We start from the raw sequence: 19,844 nt of genomic DNA, 5'->3' as shown, positions 1-19,844 counted from the left end.
CAAACCACACAAAACTAGTACAATACTTTTTATTGTACCACATTAAAACTACATTTATCTCGGTACTACATAAAAACTAAAGGAAAAATGGACAGGGCAAAAAAAAAAAAAAAAACTTGTAGGAAGTACGAATTACCTACACAAGCTACTTGATGAAGAATATGTCCATTCCCACATCCAGCCCACAAAAATGAAAGAGCTATGTAGAAAAGAAGCAGAGGAATGCTTGGGAATGGTCCAAAATTACTTTTCCTGCTTGCAATACAGCACATTTCACGGGGGTTATCCTGCGAGTAGTGTGTTTAGAGCAACAAATGCAGAATTCATGTGAATTTGCAGGATTATTGGTTGTGTAACTCGACCTGTTAGGGAATTAGACTTTGTTCACATCAATATTTTATTAATGTAGTGCTAGCACGAGTATGGTTCCCTTGATGGGCAAGACAGATTTTATATGATGGAGAAGGGCTCACAGATACAATCATGTGTAATTAAAGTAACTAATTTATTATGCTTAATCCTAAATACTGTACATAGTTTGGGATTCCTCTTTACTCTGCAAAGCATCATACATAAAGGTAAGCAGACAAGTGATCTGTACTCGCCCTGCGGATGAATACTTAAACCTAATGCAGTATCCTATCACTTGCAGTTGGTCACTTCCTATACCACTGCAATTATATGTAGCATGCTTCACTGTAAGACTTCTTATCACTGCCACAGTTTCAAAGGTTTTACAGGAGTTTCAATAGGGGATACTCTGGACATCAGTTTGCATGCATAATATAATCTACATGTGTAGAATAATCACTTGTACATGCTCACTCTCTTTAGCAGCAATTGACACACAAACCTTGAACTAGTCTCTTAAGTCTTATAGATACCACCACACACCTGTTGCAGAAGTTTGCATCTAAATCAAACTGGGCTACGAAGTAAGTTGCTGCGAATGCAAACCAGTTATTTCAAAAATTTAAATAGTATGTATTAATGTCAGTTCACACCAGCGGACATTCACACACTTGTTGCCATGATCACAAACACTGCAATAATCTCGTCTCAATTGCCGCTGGTCTTGGTACCACAAAACGGATTATTGTATTATTGCGTCGACAACTCGGTGCAGTCAGTACTGCTTGACCATATGATTCCTAAGTTGGGCGAGGAGAAAGATATCTAGCAAAGACAAGGAGCAAATAAGACTGCTAGTTTACAAAGCTTAACCATCACTTGTTTGCTTCACTGAACCTCTATATGGATGCACCAATCAAAATTTTTTCTTCATTGGCCTATCACCTGATTGGTCCTCCCCAGAGTTCACATGATGTCTCTGGAAAGTGTAGAGATGGCACTCTTTCTAGCCTGGATATGAGAGGAGAGGATGACCTCACTCCTGGTTGTTGGTCACTTCCTATACCACTTCTTAACCTTCCAAGATAGCAGTGATCACCCATGGTTAAACACAAGATGAAAAAGGCTTCCCTTATCTCGTAGCATAGCTAGACATCGTATGATAGAACACACCATATCTAGACGCCAAACAAATATCTAAGGACACCCAACATGACGGCACTCCAACCTGAGATAATACTAATTGTACTTAATATAGTGTGCAAGTTACTCTGCAGCTTTGGGCATGCATTATTTGAGAAAGAACCACACTCAGAAAAGGAGGAAAAGGCATCCACTTAGGGGCCTGACAGCTGAGTGGACAGCGCTTGAGATTCGTAGTCCTGAAGTTCTGGGTTTGATCCCTGGTGGAGGTGGAAACATATGGGCAGTTTTTTCACCCTGATGTCCCTGTTCATCTAGCAGTAAATAGGTACCTAGGAGTTAGCTGCTATGGGCTGCTTCCTGAGGGTGTGTAACAAAACAGGAAGCCTGGTCGAGGGCCGGGCCACGGGAACACAAAGCCCCGAAATCATCTCAAGATTACCACCAAGTAAGTAAGTAATTATCAAAAGAAGGCACCAAACCGGGAAGGCTATGTAGCACCATCAAATACGCAAAATAATCAGAGGGCGCTAAATATCACCAAGGATGCCAATACGAGAACAAAAACGCATAAGGCGAACGATATCAAAAGTATCCGAGTCACCAAGAATTCTATCGAGGGACAGGTGACCGCGAGAGGCGGTCGGAAAGCAAGACACACGCTCGTCCTGGAAGTCAGGACATTCAAGAAGGACATGCACGACCGTAAGAGGGACAATGCAACTAGGACAATAAGGAGCAGGGCGGCGCTCCATCAAGTGACCATGGGTTAAGCGAGTATGGCCAATACGCAACCTCGCCAGAGCTATTTCCCACCGCCGGTTACAGTGGAAGGAGGACGGCCACGAGGAAACACAACATTTAAGAGTACGTAGCTTGTTACCAGTAACAGACAACCAAGAAGCCTGCCAACGGGTAAGGACTGAGGAATGGATAACCGGGTAAAAGTCGGAATACGGAATGCCTTTGCGAGAGATGGGACAAGAGCGGACAGCGTCCTTGGCAGCAGCATCCGCACGCTCATTTAAAGACACACCAATATGGCTGGGAACCCAACAAAAGATTACCACCAAACCCAACCCATTGGACCAAAAGAACAAGTTGTATAAAGATGGAAGGGAGGCCTCTGCCCAATGCAAGAGCAAACCAGATGGAGATGGAACAGCTACTGTATTGCCAATGGTGATTGCAAACTATTGAGAAGACTAGCAAGCAAGTGCCTATTAGACTCGAGTGGCTTAAAGAAACAGTGCCCAAACATAGTAAATGGAGTTGAAGAAAAGATCAGAATAATGACAACAAAGATTGGCTCAACCAAAGCCAAACCTTATGTGGCATGCAAAGAAAGGTAGGGTGGCAGATGGCAGTCTCAATAGATGAAACTATCCCAAAAAGAACCCTGATGATAGGCTCAATGCACAAGAATTGAGTACCCAAATGAGCCACACTGACACTAACAAAATTCTAGTGAACAAATGAAATTCACCAAGAAATGAGGTGCTAGAGGTAGACTCGTATTTAAATGTAGGTATGAAAAGAGCCTAATAGGATCAGGAACCAGTACACCAGTTGATTGAAAGCTGAAAGGCAGGACCAAATAGTTGAAGCTCAACATCAAGCCCAATTAAACCAGTACAATTAGGAGAGTACAGGTAATTAAAATGCTGTCTGCTGACCCATGTGCTATAGAGGAAAATGGAAAAAGTCATCCCTGAGAATGGCATCTACTCTGCTGGTATCCACAGGGAACTGAACTGTCATGGATAGCACTGAGGTGACCTTTCTGAACCACCATTCAAATGTGGGACAGTTGATCAAAGCATGCCATGCAAATCTTACCTTCAAATGCAATAGGCAAAAGTTAAAGCAGACACATTAGCTAACAAGCTCCCAACCTGCCCTGTCAATGCAGGTTGGGAGTACAGAGCCCCCCCCCCCCCCCAAAAAAAAATACAGCACACGTCATGACAAAATGAGAACAAATGCCTCTCACTATAAGCATTCCAGCTTATGGTACACGATGCCAAAGTTCTCACTCGAATTTAGTAGAACAAAAGACATTGAGAATGTACATTTCTAGAAACACATCCAAACTTTTCCCCTCAAATAGAGAACCAAGATCAAGTCCAAGTGCAGTGAAAAGTTCTGTACCCCTGGGCACAGTCTTCGCACCGTTGCCATTTCTCATTCTCATTATGGATATAGACAAAAATACTAGTCACAGATTCGTGTCATCCTTTGCAGATACAAAAGTCGGCATGAAAATTTCCTCTGCAGAAGACTGAAAAACCACAGGCAGATATTAATAAAGTCTTGAATTGGGCAACTGAAAATAACATTGTTTAAGGTGACATGTTCCAGGTAGTTAGGCATGGTGGAAACGAGGAACTTAAACCAAACACAAGGGACAAGACACAATCAGACCTACTCATAGGAGGAAAGCAATATGTAAAAGATCTGGGAATTATGATATCTGATGACCTGACAGTGAATACCGTATAACTGAGCAAATATAGCAGAGGCCAGGAAAATGATAGGATAGATTATGATTACATTCAAATCCAGAGACCCAACAGCAATGCTAATACTATTTAAATCACTGGTGCTGTCCTGTCTTGAGTATTGCCCAGTACTCACTTTTACCCTTTCAGAGCAGGAGAAATCTCTGAATTAGAGGGAATACAGAGAACATACGGCATGCATAGAAATGATAACATGTCTAAATTATTGGGACTCAAAATGTACTCTTTGGAAAGGAGACTAGAAAGGTATAAAATAATATACATATGGAAGATACTTGAAGGCCAGGTCCCAAATTTGCACAGTAGAATAACATACTGGAGTGAAAGACATGGAAGGAAATGCAGAATGAAGAGTAGAGGTGTCATGGGCACATTCAGAGAACACTGTCTGAACATCAGAGGTCCACAGCTGTTCAACACCCCTCACAGCAAGCATTAGAAATATTGCTGGACCAAAGGTGGATGTATTCAAGAGGCACTTAGACAAGTTCTTGCAAGAAGTGCCAGACCAACAAGACTGTAGTGGATCTGAGGGCCACTCCAAGCAACAGCCAGTTGGACTAAATTATTTCAAGTCGAACCTGGCCTCGGGCCAGGGTCGGGAAGCTGAATTTCCAGAACCCTCTCCCAGTATGCTCCAGGTACTCAAAACTGATGTCGCAACAAAATCACACTATGCTAAATGCCACTCCCCAAGTGCAACCTGGCCATGAGCATGACCTGAAGGGCCATATTAAAACTAGTAATACCACTCTTCTAAAGGTCTTGCCTGGTGACCAAATCCCAAGGCACAACACAAAATAAGGAAAGACACTGGAGGAGTCCACCCTACAGAGAAATCATCTTAAGTTAATTCAGTTTGCAGACAATCTTTGCTAAACAGCATGCTAGGGAAGAAATCCCTGAAACGGGCTTAAAGTCCATGACCCACACAAACGACTTGCATGTACACACAAAACTTATTACTCAATAATTTAAGAAAATCCAACCACTTGGATGTTGGAGTAAAGCAGGTCGGTGACGGACCCTGGTTAATTAACACTGCCATCTGGTGGCAGGAGTGAAGCAGCCGAGTGGTGTTTGCTACTTTTTTTAAATTTATTCATAAACATTTCTCTAAGAGTACAAGTTTACATGACAATCTTAAATTTTAGCAGGGGGTTTCCCCTCAGTGAGAGGCATCTTGTGACTCTCAGCTTCCCTCTTTCCCTCAAGGTCCCTGCACCCAGTAGAATGAGAGAGAGCCTTAGATGCCTGGCAAGATGGTGGCTTTCCAAGGCCAGTACTAAGAGGTTCGTCTCTGAAAGAGGCATTTTTCTACACCTAAATAAACAGCTTTAAAATGGATAAAGAATAAACTGAATGAATATTATCTTTGGCAATATGCATAATACTTAGAGAAATTTGAAAATTAAATGTTAGAACAGTGAAATGGTCAAAGATTTGCAAGGATAGAACCCAGATCTCTGAATGGCACATCATGAGTTTCCACACTAATCAAGGAACAACAACCTTGTTGGTTTACTGCTCAAGACACTTCCACTCCGTGGTAAGTAGGACAAGCAAGTCCTTACTCTGCATGACAACATTATCATTTCCAGCCAACTTAATCGAGGTAAGTTCCCCAGGTTGTAAAATGAAAAAATATGGAATGACTTGGCAAATGATATCAAAAGGAAGTGGCTTTTCCTTTCATTCAAGAGACCCAGTTTCAATACCCACAATTTGTAGCAGATTTCAGAATTTTGAAACCTGTACATATTTTAAAAATACAGCAGTACTAGGAACCTAAATATAAAGGGCAAGTTACAAGATAATGACAGGAAGAGGAAACCAAGCATTGCTACCAAGTTGCATACAAATGAAACTCTTGAAGCTAGAGAAAGTTTACTGCATGTATATTGTACATGATTTAGGGATAAATGCAACATTAATAATTCGTGAGAATAAATGAAGTTTCATGTTAGCAATGAATACTGATAAGGCACTTGGTAAACTACATGCACTGCTTTATACACACTATAAAATAATTAACAAATCAATTTACCCCCAAAAAGTGTATTGCCTCAAAGAAGAATTTTTTGTAACAAAGAAAAACCAATGTTCATCACATTGTATTAAGCATCGACAATGTGTAAAAACATGAAGAGTATATGTGACAATATGGTCCAAGTGAGACCGCAGGAGCAGCACACTGCCGATGAAACAAGGGGAATAATTTTCAAACATAATAGAGGCCTTTCAGTACACGTCCACAAAATATATTTGCACTTATGGGAATTATTATATAAATAAATCTAAATAAATCAGAAGTAAAAAAAATCTTTCCTATGTACACAGTAAAATATTGCATTTATCAATTCCTTAAAGTACCTATTTATGCTGTTCTAACACCATAAATGTTATGTAATGATCCAATAAATCTAAAACACTCTTTCTGTACAATTATTCCTGAAGTTAGAGAATAATACACACATTGTGTAATACCCCAATACAGTTCACAGTAAGGGTCAACTTTAGACCACACCTCTATTAACTGATTAAGACCAGCAGTGAATTTTCCCAGCTATCATCATTGTCTGAATGTTAAACTTCTCATCTGTGTCTATGATAAAATGATAAATGGAATTATTCATAAAATGGTACCTCATGAAGAACCATTGTCAACATCATTAACAGAATAAATTAGAAATTAAGGTGACCATTGTTGACAATATTTAAGATAAACCACACACAGGTCATTGTCATTTGGCTTCTCCATTCTGTTAATTTTTGGCACTGCAGATTTCATTGTTGTGCACGAGACACTACTTTATAAGTTAACACTGTATAGTATATTAAGCTTATATTACACTGTACTGTAGTGTCAGTTGGCTTGTGTCCAAACAATCTATATAAACACAAGCTTGCTTCACTTATGTTTATATACATTGTTATTATTAAAGCAACCAACTTAATCTGAAACGTTACAATACATGGGAAGGCTGATGGTTACCTCAACAAGCACACACAATAACAAAAAGGATCTTGTCACTGACTAAACTAAAAATAGAAATTTAGAAAACTGACACACAGTATAGAGGCCGAAGCAACTGCTTCTTAGTATCAGATCTTTTTTCCACATACAGTACTGAACTACTATAATTTTTTTTAATATTACATTTGTACATTTGTTGAAGCGACCTTAAGTATTTCCATATGTTGTTTTCAAGACATCAAAATGATACATGTAAATTCTTATTAAATATTTCATTTAACATTTAAAAGGAAGTAGAAGTAATTCAAAGTATTCTACCTGAGGACACTCCCAGAAGGAGTTACCATAGGAAACAAGAGATCATAACAGATATATAAATGTATGAAACAGCAAAAGAGGCTGCAAGACTGCACCAAGCAGTGCTCAACCCAAGCAGCACGCATGAGTGCCTTTGCTCAGACAGCTTTGGTGATGCATTATTTGCTGCAGAACACACACACACAGTCACCAGGCCAGGTCAGTGCTTGGCCCCACACTATCACCAGGCCAGGCCAGTGCTTGGGTTTGTCAAATCCGTCTTGGGTGGAATTTAAAAAATCAAATCTAGTATTGATATTTTTTGTTCCAAGTGGATAAAAACAAATTATTTTAAGTTATCATTAATATTAAAAAGAGGTTTCAAAAAGCACTTTAGCACTGTTTGCACTCTCTGAAAGTTCTTTGTCTCTTTGTGGTACTGGAGTGCCTTGCTTGGTTTTAAGAAGAGACTGACATCGGCTGTCTGGTGAACACGAATGGAGCTCTAACAAATTTTTGTTCTCAGCTCTATCTTGTAAGAATGAATTCTGAGCTAGAGGTTCTGAATTTTCTTCAAGTATTCTGGTTCGAGAACTATTGCAGCTATTCCTTCCTACTGAACCAGAGGCAGATAATGGATCATTTCCATTCAGGCAGTATAAGAGAGAGTCAGAGAGACCAACAGCAGAGTCTAGAGATCTTAAAGAAGCCTTTGAGCACTGCCGAGACACACATTTACTTGGAGGCTGAGAGTCCCCATATGCAGAATCACAAAATTGGTAAGCTTCATTGTGTTCATCAGTATTTTTATCTAGTAAAAAAGTACCTTTCTCCATTTCAGCTTCTTTGGTTTCCTCATCTTCTAAATGTAAAGATAAATCAACTGGATTGTCTGTAAGTATGCTGCGACTTAAAAGATATTCCTTGAAAACACTAGTTAACGATTCATTCATAACGTCGTCGTCCTCCGACATTGACCCATTCTCAATATCTGTATTTTCATCCATCTCAGGATGCTGACGTGTAGAAGATGATGTCAGTCTTGTAGCTAACTGAGCCAGGGAAGACGTGCTCAAATGGCGGAAAAAACCACCAAAGAGCGAGCTAGTTGAGCTGGCTGAACTTAGTGTTCGACGTAGGGAAGTTGAGCCCCATCTGCTGCTAAGTTTACTCTCTCTCTCTTCCTTCTTACAATCATGTGAAGTGCTTTGGGATTTCTTCTCGCTTGTTTCCCTTTCCAAGTCATCATCAGTATCATTTTTATCATGATCAGAAGAAATCAAATTGAGGTTTGTAGAGTCAGCTGGTGACTGGACAGACTTTGGTGGGGATGTGAGCTGGGCCGTTGGGTTACCAATAACAGGGGAGCAGTGCATGTCTACATTACTTGCATCATCACTCTCCTCTTTGTTCACGCTTCTGGAAGCATGCAGGTGCAAGCTTTCCTCGGCAACTTGAGATAAATTGGACGCAGAGTTGATGATGATTGGACAACGGCTACGTGGAGTCATTATCACCTTCTGAAAATTAAGTGATGCAGAAATAATAGATTAGCTTATACAGTATTTATATTATAAATTTGTTAATCTGCATGCATCATGGACTGAAAAGCTGTTAGGCACACATTGTTTAATCTAAAAAAAATGTGTTTCAACAATACTAGTATTGACTTAAACCCAATGTAATATACCAGTATGTCATTATAATTATACTGTATATACTATATATACATTACAGTATTTCAGCAACTGCATTTATATGAATATAAAGTTACTTAATTATCACATCAAAATTTTTAGCAGTACTGTGCATAATCTGATAAAAATTAATAAAGAATTAGATGTGCAAAGCCATCATTAGCAAGCAAAAAAAAAAGTTGCACAAGGCATGAGTATCACTCGATTGCTCTTCCAGCTGTACCAGTATGGGTTTTGGATGCATGTTAAGTGGTAAAAGTGACAGGGTAGTCAGTACCTGAGGTATGCTGGCTCTTATCATAGCCTGAGAAATGGGGGAGTGCACCTGCAGCTGGGAGCCAGCAGGAGTAGAGGCCAACATGCTATCCCAAGGGAGAGCATTTTCTTTAACTTCCTCCAGTGCTGTTGAGGCAAAGTTGAAAGCAGATTGGGGAAATTTTTCCGTTCTGGTGCTGAGGACGGACTGACTGGAGTTGACCTCTGTGAGAGCTTCCAGAGTATCACAACTCGAATCCGGGGAAAAAGACAAGAGGGGCAGAGGGGACAAAGGATCAGTACAGGAGCCTTGATCCGACGATGATGAACCAAGACATGCATTAATACCAAGTGATGGCAGGGAAATGGGGAAGGGATGCTTTCCATTCTGACGGAAATGGCATTTTGTGTGAAATATTGTGTGAATAAAGGAAGACGAGTATGGAGAAGAGGTGGTGTCCGAGGAAAGGTCGTCGCTACATGATAAATCATCAAGAGATTTTGCTTTTAAACGACTCCGTGTGCCAAGCTCAGTATTACGACGGTACATACGCAGCTCAGGGGATCTGGCAGAAGGACTCTGTAATGCGACGCAGCAAAATAACAGTAAAAATCAGATCACTGAGGCAGTGATACATGCAAAGTATCTACAATATAAAAATATATAAGCAATTTCAATAATAGCTAAAGCTTCCATTTATATTATATATATATATATATATATATATATATATATATATATATATATATATATATATATATATATATATATATATATATATATATATATATATAGTGTGTATGTATGTATGTATACATGTATAGCACATACACACATTATATATATATATATATATATATATATATATATATATATATATATATATATATATATATATATATATATATATATATATATGTCGTACCTAGTAGCCAGAACTCACTTCTCAGCCTACTATTCAAGGCCCGATTTGCCTAATAAGCCAAGTTTTCCTGAATTAATATATTTACTATAATTTTTTTCTTATGAAATGATAAAGCAACCCTTTTCTCTATGTATGAGGTCAATTTTTTTTTATTGGAGTTAAAATTAACGTAGATATATGACCGAACCTAACCAACCCTACCTAACCTAACCTAACCTATATTTATAGGTAAGGTTAGGTTAGGTAGCCAAAAAAAGCTAGGTTAGGTTAGGTTAGGTTGGTTAGGTAGACGAAAAAACATTAATTCATGAAAACTTGGCTTATTAGGCAAATCGCGCCTTGAATAGTAGGCTGAGAAGTGCGTTCTGGCTATTAGGTACGACATATATATATATATATATATATATATATATATATATATATATGTCGTACCTAGTAGCCAGAACTCACTTTTCAGCCTACTATGCAAGGCCCGATTTGCCTAATAAGCCAAGTTTTCATGAATTAATTGTTTTTCGACTACCTAACCTACCTAACCTAACCTAACCTACCTTTTTGGGCTACCTAACCAAACCTAACCTATAAAGATAGGTTAGGTTAGGTTAGGTAGGGTTGGTTAGGTTCGGTCATATATCTACGTTAATTTTAACTCCAATAAAAAAAAATTGACCTCATACATAATGAAATGGGTAGCTTTATCATTTCATAAGAAAAAAATTAGTGAAAATATATTAATTCAGGAAAACTTGGCTTATTAGGCAAATCGGGCCTTGTATAGTTGGCTGAGAAGTGCGTTCTGGCTACTAGGTACGACATATATATATATATATATATATATATATAGTGTGCACAATTTTTATTTTTATATTTTTTTTGTAATGTTAAATATAACTTTGAAGTTGAATAGGCTCTCATTACACAAAGTATCAACTCACACTAAGTAAATCTTGACTGTTGGAACGCTTAACTTTGGTGCTGTCAGAAGAAGCAAAAGGCTGCGATTTACTCTTTGAAGATTTCACTGTCTTGTGGAATAGATGTTTCTGAAACAGGTTATGAAGATAAACCTATTTGATCTCAAACTTTTTAAGAGAGAATAACCACTCATTAACATAATTTGGCTCCAAGAGAAATGAGTAAGCATTCTGGATTATTGAGTTATTATGCACATTAAAAAAAAAAAGCTCTGGACAGGCAAAACAGTATTTTAATTTGCAGATTAACACATGCACAATGGGTGTTAGAGAGGCATGCTTTAGTGCCGAAATAAAAATGAAAATGCACTAAATTAAAGCACATACTGTAAGATTGCATTATTGGATTTACACAAGATTGGATTAAGGGAATTAAATAGCATAGCCGATGAGAAACATGATGAAAAGCCTTGAATGTGATAGCCATCCTAAAATACCACCTGCCATTTTCAATCTCTTAAATGTCTTGGTAGTACTGTAATCATACTTGTCATTCAAGTAATCAAATATAGGTTTTTCTTCCATATACAGAAATTGTCTTGAACCCTGTCTGCTCTAACCTAACATTGTCGATAAGACGTCTTTTTCTTCTCACAAATAATGAAAAATGAAAAGCAAAATGGATGAAAACAATCGAGTAAGGAGATATCACACCGCACAACCGTAGCAGGACAGTAGTGTTCATCAACAGATAATGTCACATACACAAACACTAATCATACAATTATTAGTCAATTTAAGCATTAAACATCTAAACAACGCAGCTATTGTATTACATCAAGATTTGTGCCATTAGGTATTTATTTGGTTTCACCGAGTGTTCCGTCCTGACACACAGTTTGATCAAGGTTGCTTTGTATGGTACTACACCACTTCAACATTACTCATCATTTACACCCACTTTCAAGACCAGTGTTTCTTAGGACACTTCCAAATAGTGACACACACACATGGTGCTGGTACAGCTGCCCTCAAGTCATTTCTTGAATTAGGCAGTAGCATCTAATGAATACTGTTACTCTAAGTAAATATGTATAATACAGACAAAAATAACTTAATCACAGTATCACCATCAATAACTGACTTCGTCTTCCTCAATTTTATATACAGTATAACTGTTACCAAGGAATTAACACAAGATAAGGGCAAAAGTAGTACAGTATTACTAGGAAAACTGTTGCCCCTTTTATTCCCCCCCCCACTGTAGCATTGAGCTACATGACCAAGGCCAAACACTATTGCCAACTCTGGAACGCCTATGTCCACGCACAACGAGACCGGTTGGTCAACTAGCTATTACTACTAAATACGTAGTAGTAGTGCTGTTGCCCTTTCCTTCATCCTTCCCAAGGATCTCTTATGCCATCTGGTCTTCCATACTTTTATATTACTGATGCCAAACTTTAAAATATTTGCAAAATTTGATCACTCAAATAAATCTTTCATTCCATTCCATTCCATTCCATTCCATAGCTTTGTTGGTTTACCATGTAAAGCACAGTAAAATCATTTACTCTGTTTGTTTACCTCTTTAATATAAAGTAATCACTTTACTCATGTCAATATTTATAGTGTTGATAATGATTTTAACAGTCTCCCTGGGGTAGTATATAAGTGTGACAGTGGTGCCATTACTTGTTCATATGAAACTTCACTCTTACAGCAATAAATCATGAATCGTTGAATGATTTTCTGACATTGGCTATATGGACACCTTACCAATAAATGACAGTCATGTGTGAAGAAATCCTAGAGAAAGAATCCAGATAACTATGTACCATAGTGAAAGAATCATGATAAAAATGAATCAATGGTATGCAGGAATCATGGTGTGAAACAATAACTAAACCGGGAAATGTTGTTCAAGGGACTCACGATTTATATCTAGAAAACAGTTTTTGTCTGTCTGAGGTTGGAAGCCAGATGCTTGCGGTTGGCCCTCACAGTTTCAATGGGGTCAATCCATCATGGGCCATGCAGTAGACCTGCTGGGGAATTACCAGGGGCCTGAAGGTGGTAAGCTAAGACAGGACACTATGGAAGAGCAGACACCAAAAGCATCCAGCAATCACACAGCTACGAAGGGTGTCTATGGCATGCCATTTAAACTAAGTGTGCATGTACCATAGCACACCCTATTAACAACCAGTCGGAATACCCCTAGCCCAGGGCCTAAACAGAGGTGGCTAGGACTCGTGTACAGCCTGAGGAGAGGCACCCCATCCCAGTGGTCAGATTTTGAAGAGAAGAACACCCGAACACACCAAGTAAGTAACTGCCAGTGCGTGGGCTGTGCTAAACAAGCACCCAGGGTGGTGAACCCTGAGCTCATTGAGCTTGAAGCATAAAAGAAGCCATGTTCATACAAGCCAGGAAGTATAATGTGCATATGAAACAAATACCAAAAGAAGAAAACATAAGCAAATGGTCCCCACAGGACAAAGTCCAAGGACAGCTGGCATTTAGTTTGACAGCAGCAAGACCCGCGGCAACTTCTTGATGACCCGAAAAACAAAGTAGAGTATGTGGTGTTTATGCCACATCAGCAGGTCTGACCTCAAGTTGGCTGTGGACAGGAGCTCCAGGTCACAGTGACAGCCATCAGTACTAATGGGTCTATGCTGGTGTTTGCTTGCTTTGTCTACATGGTGTGTTGAGTTGTTGGCAGTTTCATTACTTTGTTTTCAATGAATCTTGCAATTGTTTGTAAATCTCCACTTACTTTATGGATGCTTTCCTGACGAGTGTCTCCAGGATCTGGCTCTCATTCCCAGTAGGCCAAAAGGTCCTGCAACTGATGCGATACAGTAGTGGGAACACTCGGCAAGACAGCTTGAGGTAGCCACCAAGGGACTCCATCCAGGGAAAACTAGATCTCATTCCCTCATAGTAAATTTTCTTTCCTGAACATCGACATTCAGTGTTCGAAATCCTTAAAATTTTGGGGATCTGCTATTTGTCTGACTTTGCATTACCAACTCTCTCTGAATTATACTGTATTCCTACGGCCTCAGTAGCCATGGTGATATCTTGTCTGGCTGTACTACCTTGCTAACAACCCATCATATGCTGCTTTACTCAACTCTTAGTAACTACAGTACAATGTCACTCATTGTAGTTTTTACGTCACCCAAAACAGGTTTTCACTCTCGTTCAATCTTAAAAGTCTACATGAAATATCTTGGGAAGTCCTGCAAAGGCTTTCTTGTTGCTTGCTGTGAAGACGTTCTCCATCTCTTTTTAGCCTGATCACTTCTTTACACATTACGATACTGTATATTACTGAAATGTTTGTAGTCATGAGGAATCCAGATAATAATAGTTATAGTACATTTGTCAAAATATCTCGCTCATCCTTATCTTAAATAAAAACTTCCTATGGTCGAAAAATTCAAGTGAAATCTATGCATATAATAAATTCTCTACTAATTTTTTGATTCATGGACCTCACATGATAAACCTTTTCTTTGTATTCTTATGCTACTTTCATGGCATTCTCAGCAACTTTTCATCACATAACTACTCCTCCACGTATTGTCACATAATACTCCACCATCTTCTCAGATATTATTGTTACTCTTATAAATCCTAAAATTGACCATCATGGTCTATTTCACTTCAATCCTTTCAAGATTTTGACACTTTCAATCTTTGCTCCTGCTATTTTGCTCTTGAATTTTGTAACGAGCTCATCAAGATTGTAACTTGCTTAGCTAAATGAATTGTGGGGTTCAGTCCCCGAGCCCATTATGTGCCTCTGTAACCCTTTCCACTACCGCCCACAAGATGGGTATGGGGTGCATAATAAATAACTAAACAAACTATGTACATCTGTACAAATGTATCTTGCTAAATAGGCAATATTCTTATTTAGTTTTCACCAGGATCTGCACCAGCATTCAAGACTTTTATCCAAATATAAGCTTAATGTGCAATTAAACAAGAAAAAGTGAGAACAGGAGAGAACACCAAGATCCAGGACATGAACAAGAATGCTACTGCTGCTGCCAACTTACCTTGATTGAGTCTCCTAACCTTTTGCCCCGAGCCTCTTGCTTCTTGATGAAGCTCTGATTGGCCTGTGGGGTTCCCAAACCAGTGCCACAGTTAAATTGTTTAATTAATTTACGTTTTTTTGCAGACTCTGGCAGTGACTGAACATATGCATAAAGTTCGGCAAGAGCTATTTCTGTAACATCTTTGTCATTGGCTTGTGCTGTAAGGTCACGATCAATGAAGGTAAAAATAGTTTTAGCTGGAGCATCCATCATCGATCGCTGCAATGACAATGAAAGGCGTCAGTAACATTAATCTTACAACATCTGATTAAAACACACATTCCCTTGCAACTTGCCTGCCCTAACTCATAAGTGGATTATCGGAAGGGGCTCTACAATCCATAATAAAGTATGTAACAAAGCAGTGTCACAGTGTGAGGGACATCACAATGAATATATATGTAACAAGTGAAGTTCTCTAAGAATCCCAAACTTGGACAATTTTTATTTTTTTATTTTTTTTGGTGTGAGAATGGCCTAGAAATGTGGCAACTCACAACCTACCTCGATGTGGTGCAATCAACCCGACATGCCAACATTATAGGATTGGGGGAAGAATCTACCTTCCAAAATAATGTTATTTTTTTTTGCTATTATTATTTTTTATTTTTGTGACCCATTGGAAGACCTGATCTACATCAGTTTGGAGGTTTGCTGTCCTCTATAATTTTTACTCATAAAAATCAATGTCATCTACAAAGGATGATACGGTACTATCATTTGTGTCCTCATCAATATCCAACGTGAGAATAAGAAAGTACTGTAGCAAGCACAGTGTCTGGGACTGAGCTTTTCACTGTGGATGGTCTAGATTTTACTTTGTTGACTATTATTTTTTGGGTTCTGTTCACTAGGAAATTGAAGATCCATCTTCCTATTTTGCCAGCACCCTTTTACTGCAATTCATTTAATGTGCATTCTGTATGCAATAACACCATGGTTATGTTTGCAAAAGCTTTCTAAATACAGTATGAGCATGAGAATGAGTTTTACTTGTTTTCCTTGGCATCTAGGGCCATGTCATAGTGGTCTAGCAATTGTGACAGGCAAGAGTGTCTTGCTCCAAATCCATGTTGTCCAGGGTTATGTAGACACTGACCATGTGCTCCGTGATGTTACTTCTTATTAATAACACAATTTTAAAGATTTTTTTATAATGTGTGGTATTAGTTCTATCGGTCTAAACATTTTTACTATTTCCTTTGTAGACTGGCATAATCTTCACTCTTTGAAAGTTGCAAGCCTATGTACCAGTAATTCCACTTCAGTAATTTCTGGTGCATAGGCTTGCAATTTTCAAAGGCTGAAGATTATGCCAGTCCACAAAGGAACTAGTAATTATTTTTAAACCGATAAAACTAATATGTAATTGTGTTAAGAAGTAACACCAGTGTTTCTCAACCGGGGTTCTGCACAACTTCAAGATACAGGTAACTTGTATTTGGGCTTCCGCAGGAGATTGTGATAAATGGGCCAATTCTAATCATGCCTATCTACCTACATGTTGTGTACCTGTTGACAATTTCAGGGATCAGTGTACCTGCAGCCCTGTCTCTGACCAGGCTTTCTGGTTGCTGGTTTATCTAACCAGGCTATTCAATGCAGCTGCTTGCAGCCGGGTTGATCAGGTATCCTTTGAATGTGCATGTCGAGTTCTCTTTTTGAACGCCGAGAGGTCAGTTATGCCCCTAATGTACATGGTAAGAGTGTAGAACCTTGGATGTTGACCGAGTTTTCTCTAATCAAGCCTATTGCACCTCGGCTTTTCGGTGGGGCTATTTTGCACATCCTGCCATGCCTTCTGATCTCGTGTGTTATTTCTGTGTGTGGATTTGGAACCAGTCTTCATATTTTCCAAGTGTAAATTATTATGTATCTCTCCAGCCCACACTCTAGGGAATACAATTTAAAAATTTTAGGGGGTCCCAATAATTTAGATGTTTTATTGAGGGGATTCTAGTGTAAGAGCTTTTCATGCTCTCCAGGTTATCTTGAGATGATTTCGGGGCTTTTTAGTGTCCCCGTGGCCCGGTCCTTGACCAGGCCTCCACCCCCAGGAAGCAGCCCGTGACAGCTGACTAACACCCAGGTACCTATTTTACTGCTAGGTAACAGGGGCATAGGGTGAAAGAAACTCTGCCCATTGTTTCTCGCCGGCGCCTGGGTTCGAACCCAGGACCACAGGATCACAAGTCCAGCGTGCTGTCCGCTCGGCCGACCGGCTCCCTGCCATGCAATGCAGGTCAGCAATTTCTCCAGCTTTGAATGGGGCTACTAGTGTGCAACAATATTCCACACTAGAGAGCACTAATGTCTTAAAAAGTATCATTGATATGGTATCTTGCTTGGAAGGTTCTGGTCATCCAAACTGTCATTTTTTTTTTGCAGTTGTGACAGCAACTTTGTTGTGTTCCTTAAAAATAAAGTCTTCTAATATGATTACTCCTAAATCTTTTACATTGCTTTTTCTTTCAATAGTGTGATTTGACTGCATTTTATATGTAGTTTCTGCTTTGATGTTTTTGTCTTTTCCATAGAGCCGTAACTGGAACTTATCCTCATTAACCCTTAGACTGCGCAATACATATGTTAAATTATTTTATATCAAATCAAATAAGTTTTTAACACTTGCACAAACACTTTCCAATTTTCTTTTGCATAATCAACTAGGCAAATGCTCCAACTTTGTCTAAATGATCACAGCATAACTTGAAAAACAAGAATCAAAATTAATTTTAAAATTGAATATTGAAAACGTCAGATTTTCAATCAAGAATAAAAAATGTGAACTATTACCAATTGTTCATTTAATGTTATTATTCTCTCAAAATAGCACATCATCTTCATTTTCATCAAATTAGAATAAAGGTTTTCAGTATAGTTTACTGTAAAAAAATCCTCAATAGGGCATTTGAAATATGCGGCAATTTAGACAAAAATTTTATTAACTCCAAATGAATAAAGTTTATGAAAAATCCATTCTGAAGGGATTGTAGAACAGACAGCTGAGCACACAATATGTCAAAATAGTGAGAATCGGTCAAAAACTGGAATTTTAGAAGCCACTCAAAGTTTAAACTATTTTCAGAGATAATTAAAGTTGATGTTATCAACAATGAATAAAGGTAGTTTTAATTTGTTAATTTATTTGTATGTTTTAATAAACATTGTTTGGCATTCGTACTCGAATATGTGAAAGTTGTAGGTCAATATGTGTTGAAATGAAGTCAAGAAAAAATAACCCCAACACAAAATATAGGGATAATTATAATAATTATAATGATTTAGTAGACATATTTAGGGGATATTTTAAATAAGTGAAAAATCTTTAATATTCTCCCTAATCATCAAAACCTAAAAAGAAAATAGAGCTTGAAATCAGAGAAAAAATCTGAAAAAAATTAAAAAAATTAAAAAGTCACGTTTTGCCAGGTGTGACTGATTTATTTGTTGGCTAATTTCATTCTATCTTCACATAGTTATGGAAACATATGCTCTCTCCAGGATGTAAAGATTACAACAAAATCAGATACTAAACAAAGGAGAAAAAAAACTAAATCTTAAAAAAAATATTTGGGGGGTACATTGATGAAAGTAACATATATAAACATTGGACAATGTTTATATATTTTATATAACAAAGTTATTCATTATTATTTGTGTTATTATGTATTACTCAGCTATGTTATAATGGCACCAACTGCATATCCACTTTGTGGACACTTCTTGCTACTATTCTTCTTCTCTGAGCATTGAACAGGTGCTTGCATCTCTCTATTACTGGATAATCCATCAGTTCCAGTGATTAGGAGCCATTTTCCTTATCAACAAAACATTTATATTTTTTAGAAATTTGTCTAAAATCAATTTCTGAAAATATTTTGATGAAAGTTTCACAACACTGAAGCCAACAAGTTGGAGATTTGTTTAACATTTTTAAGTTATTTCTAAACAATTCAAATATTTTTTGCTACCAGGGCCCCAATATGCGCGGTCTAAGGGTTAAATAACATCATGTTATTTTCTGCGACCCATTGAAAGACAATGAACATCAGATCGGAGGTTTGTCTCCATATTGTCTATTCTCGTGACAATTCTAGAATCATCTGCAATAGATGATACAGTACTATAGTTTGTATTGTTACCCATCTCTGATATGAGGACGAGGAAAAGTACTGGAGCAAGTACAGGACCTTGGGGGACCGAGCTTTTCATGGTGGATGATTCAGATTTGACTTTGTTGACCATTACACTCTGGGTTCTGTTCATTAGGAAGTTAGAGTTCCATCTCCCTACTTTACCAGTACTGTAATTCCTTTTGCAAGCATTTTGTGTGCAATAACAGCATGGTCACATTTGTCAAAAGGCTTCGAGAAATCCCTGTACTGTACATTACATCAGTTTCGTTGTGTAAAATGTATTTGAATAATTTTTGTTTAATTTTTCTCATTTAACCAGTACCAAGAGCAAAAGGCAGAAATCATCTCTTCAGTTGCCAATGAAATCTGTGTGTGTATTTAAAGTACAACCTGGACTAATTTCAAGGGTATAAAAGTTGAGAAATGCTAATATTCAAAGCCATTTTGCAGACACTGCACACAAAAACTTGTAACGACAAAAACAAAAATACTTTGACAAAACACA

At 38.1% G+C, this 19,844-nt stretch overlaps 1 protein-coding gene across 2 annotated transcripts in view; it reads right to left on the bottom strand.

The window, feature by feature from the left end:
* Positions 1–486: 486 nt before the first annotated feature.
* The window catches only part of RhoGAP54D (Rho GTPase activating protein at 54D), a 32,696-nt gene continuing 13,338 nt past the window's right edge, over positions 487–19,844 (bottom strand). The window contains exons 8-11 of one of the 2 annotated variants that reach the window (XM_045756550.2): positions 15,159–15,419; positions 11,104–11,211; positions 9,265–9,822; positions 487–8,810 (exon numbers count right to left, since the gene is read on the bottom strand). In XM_045756550.2, the coding sequence (XP_045612506.1) occupies positions 7,659–8,810; positions 9,265–9,822; positions 11,104–11,211; positions 15,159–15,419 (2,079 nt within the window). In that variant the 3' untranslated portion in view covers positions 487–7,658. The remainder of the gene's footprint in view (positions 8,811–9,264; positions 9,823–11,103; positions 11,212–15,158; positions 15,420–19,844) is intronic. The other variant, XM_045756551.2, reaches the window with a different exon arrangement.

This window comes from Procambarus clarkii, chromosome 53 (genome assembly GCF_040958095.1).
Source record: "Procambarus clarkii isolate CNS0578487 chromosome 53, FALCON_Pclarkii_2.0, whole genome shotgun sequence".
Taxonomy (NCBI): Eukaryota; Metazoa; Arthropoda; class Malacostraca; order Decapoda; family Cambaridae; genus Procambarus; species Procambarus clarkii.
Note: the sequence above shows the minus strand (reverse complement) of the source record. Positions and strands in the feature narration are given on the sequence as shown.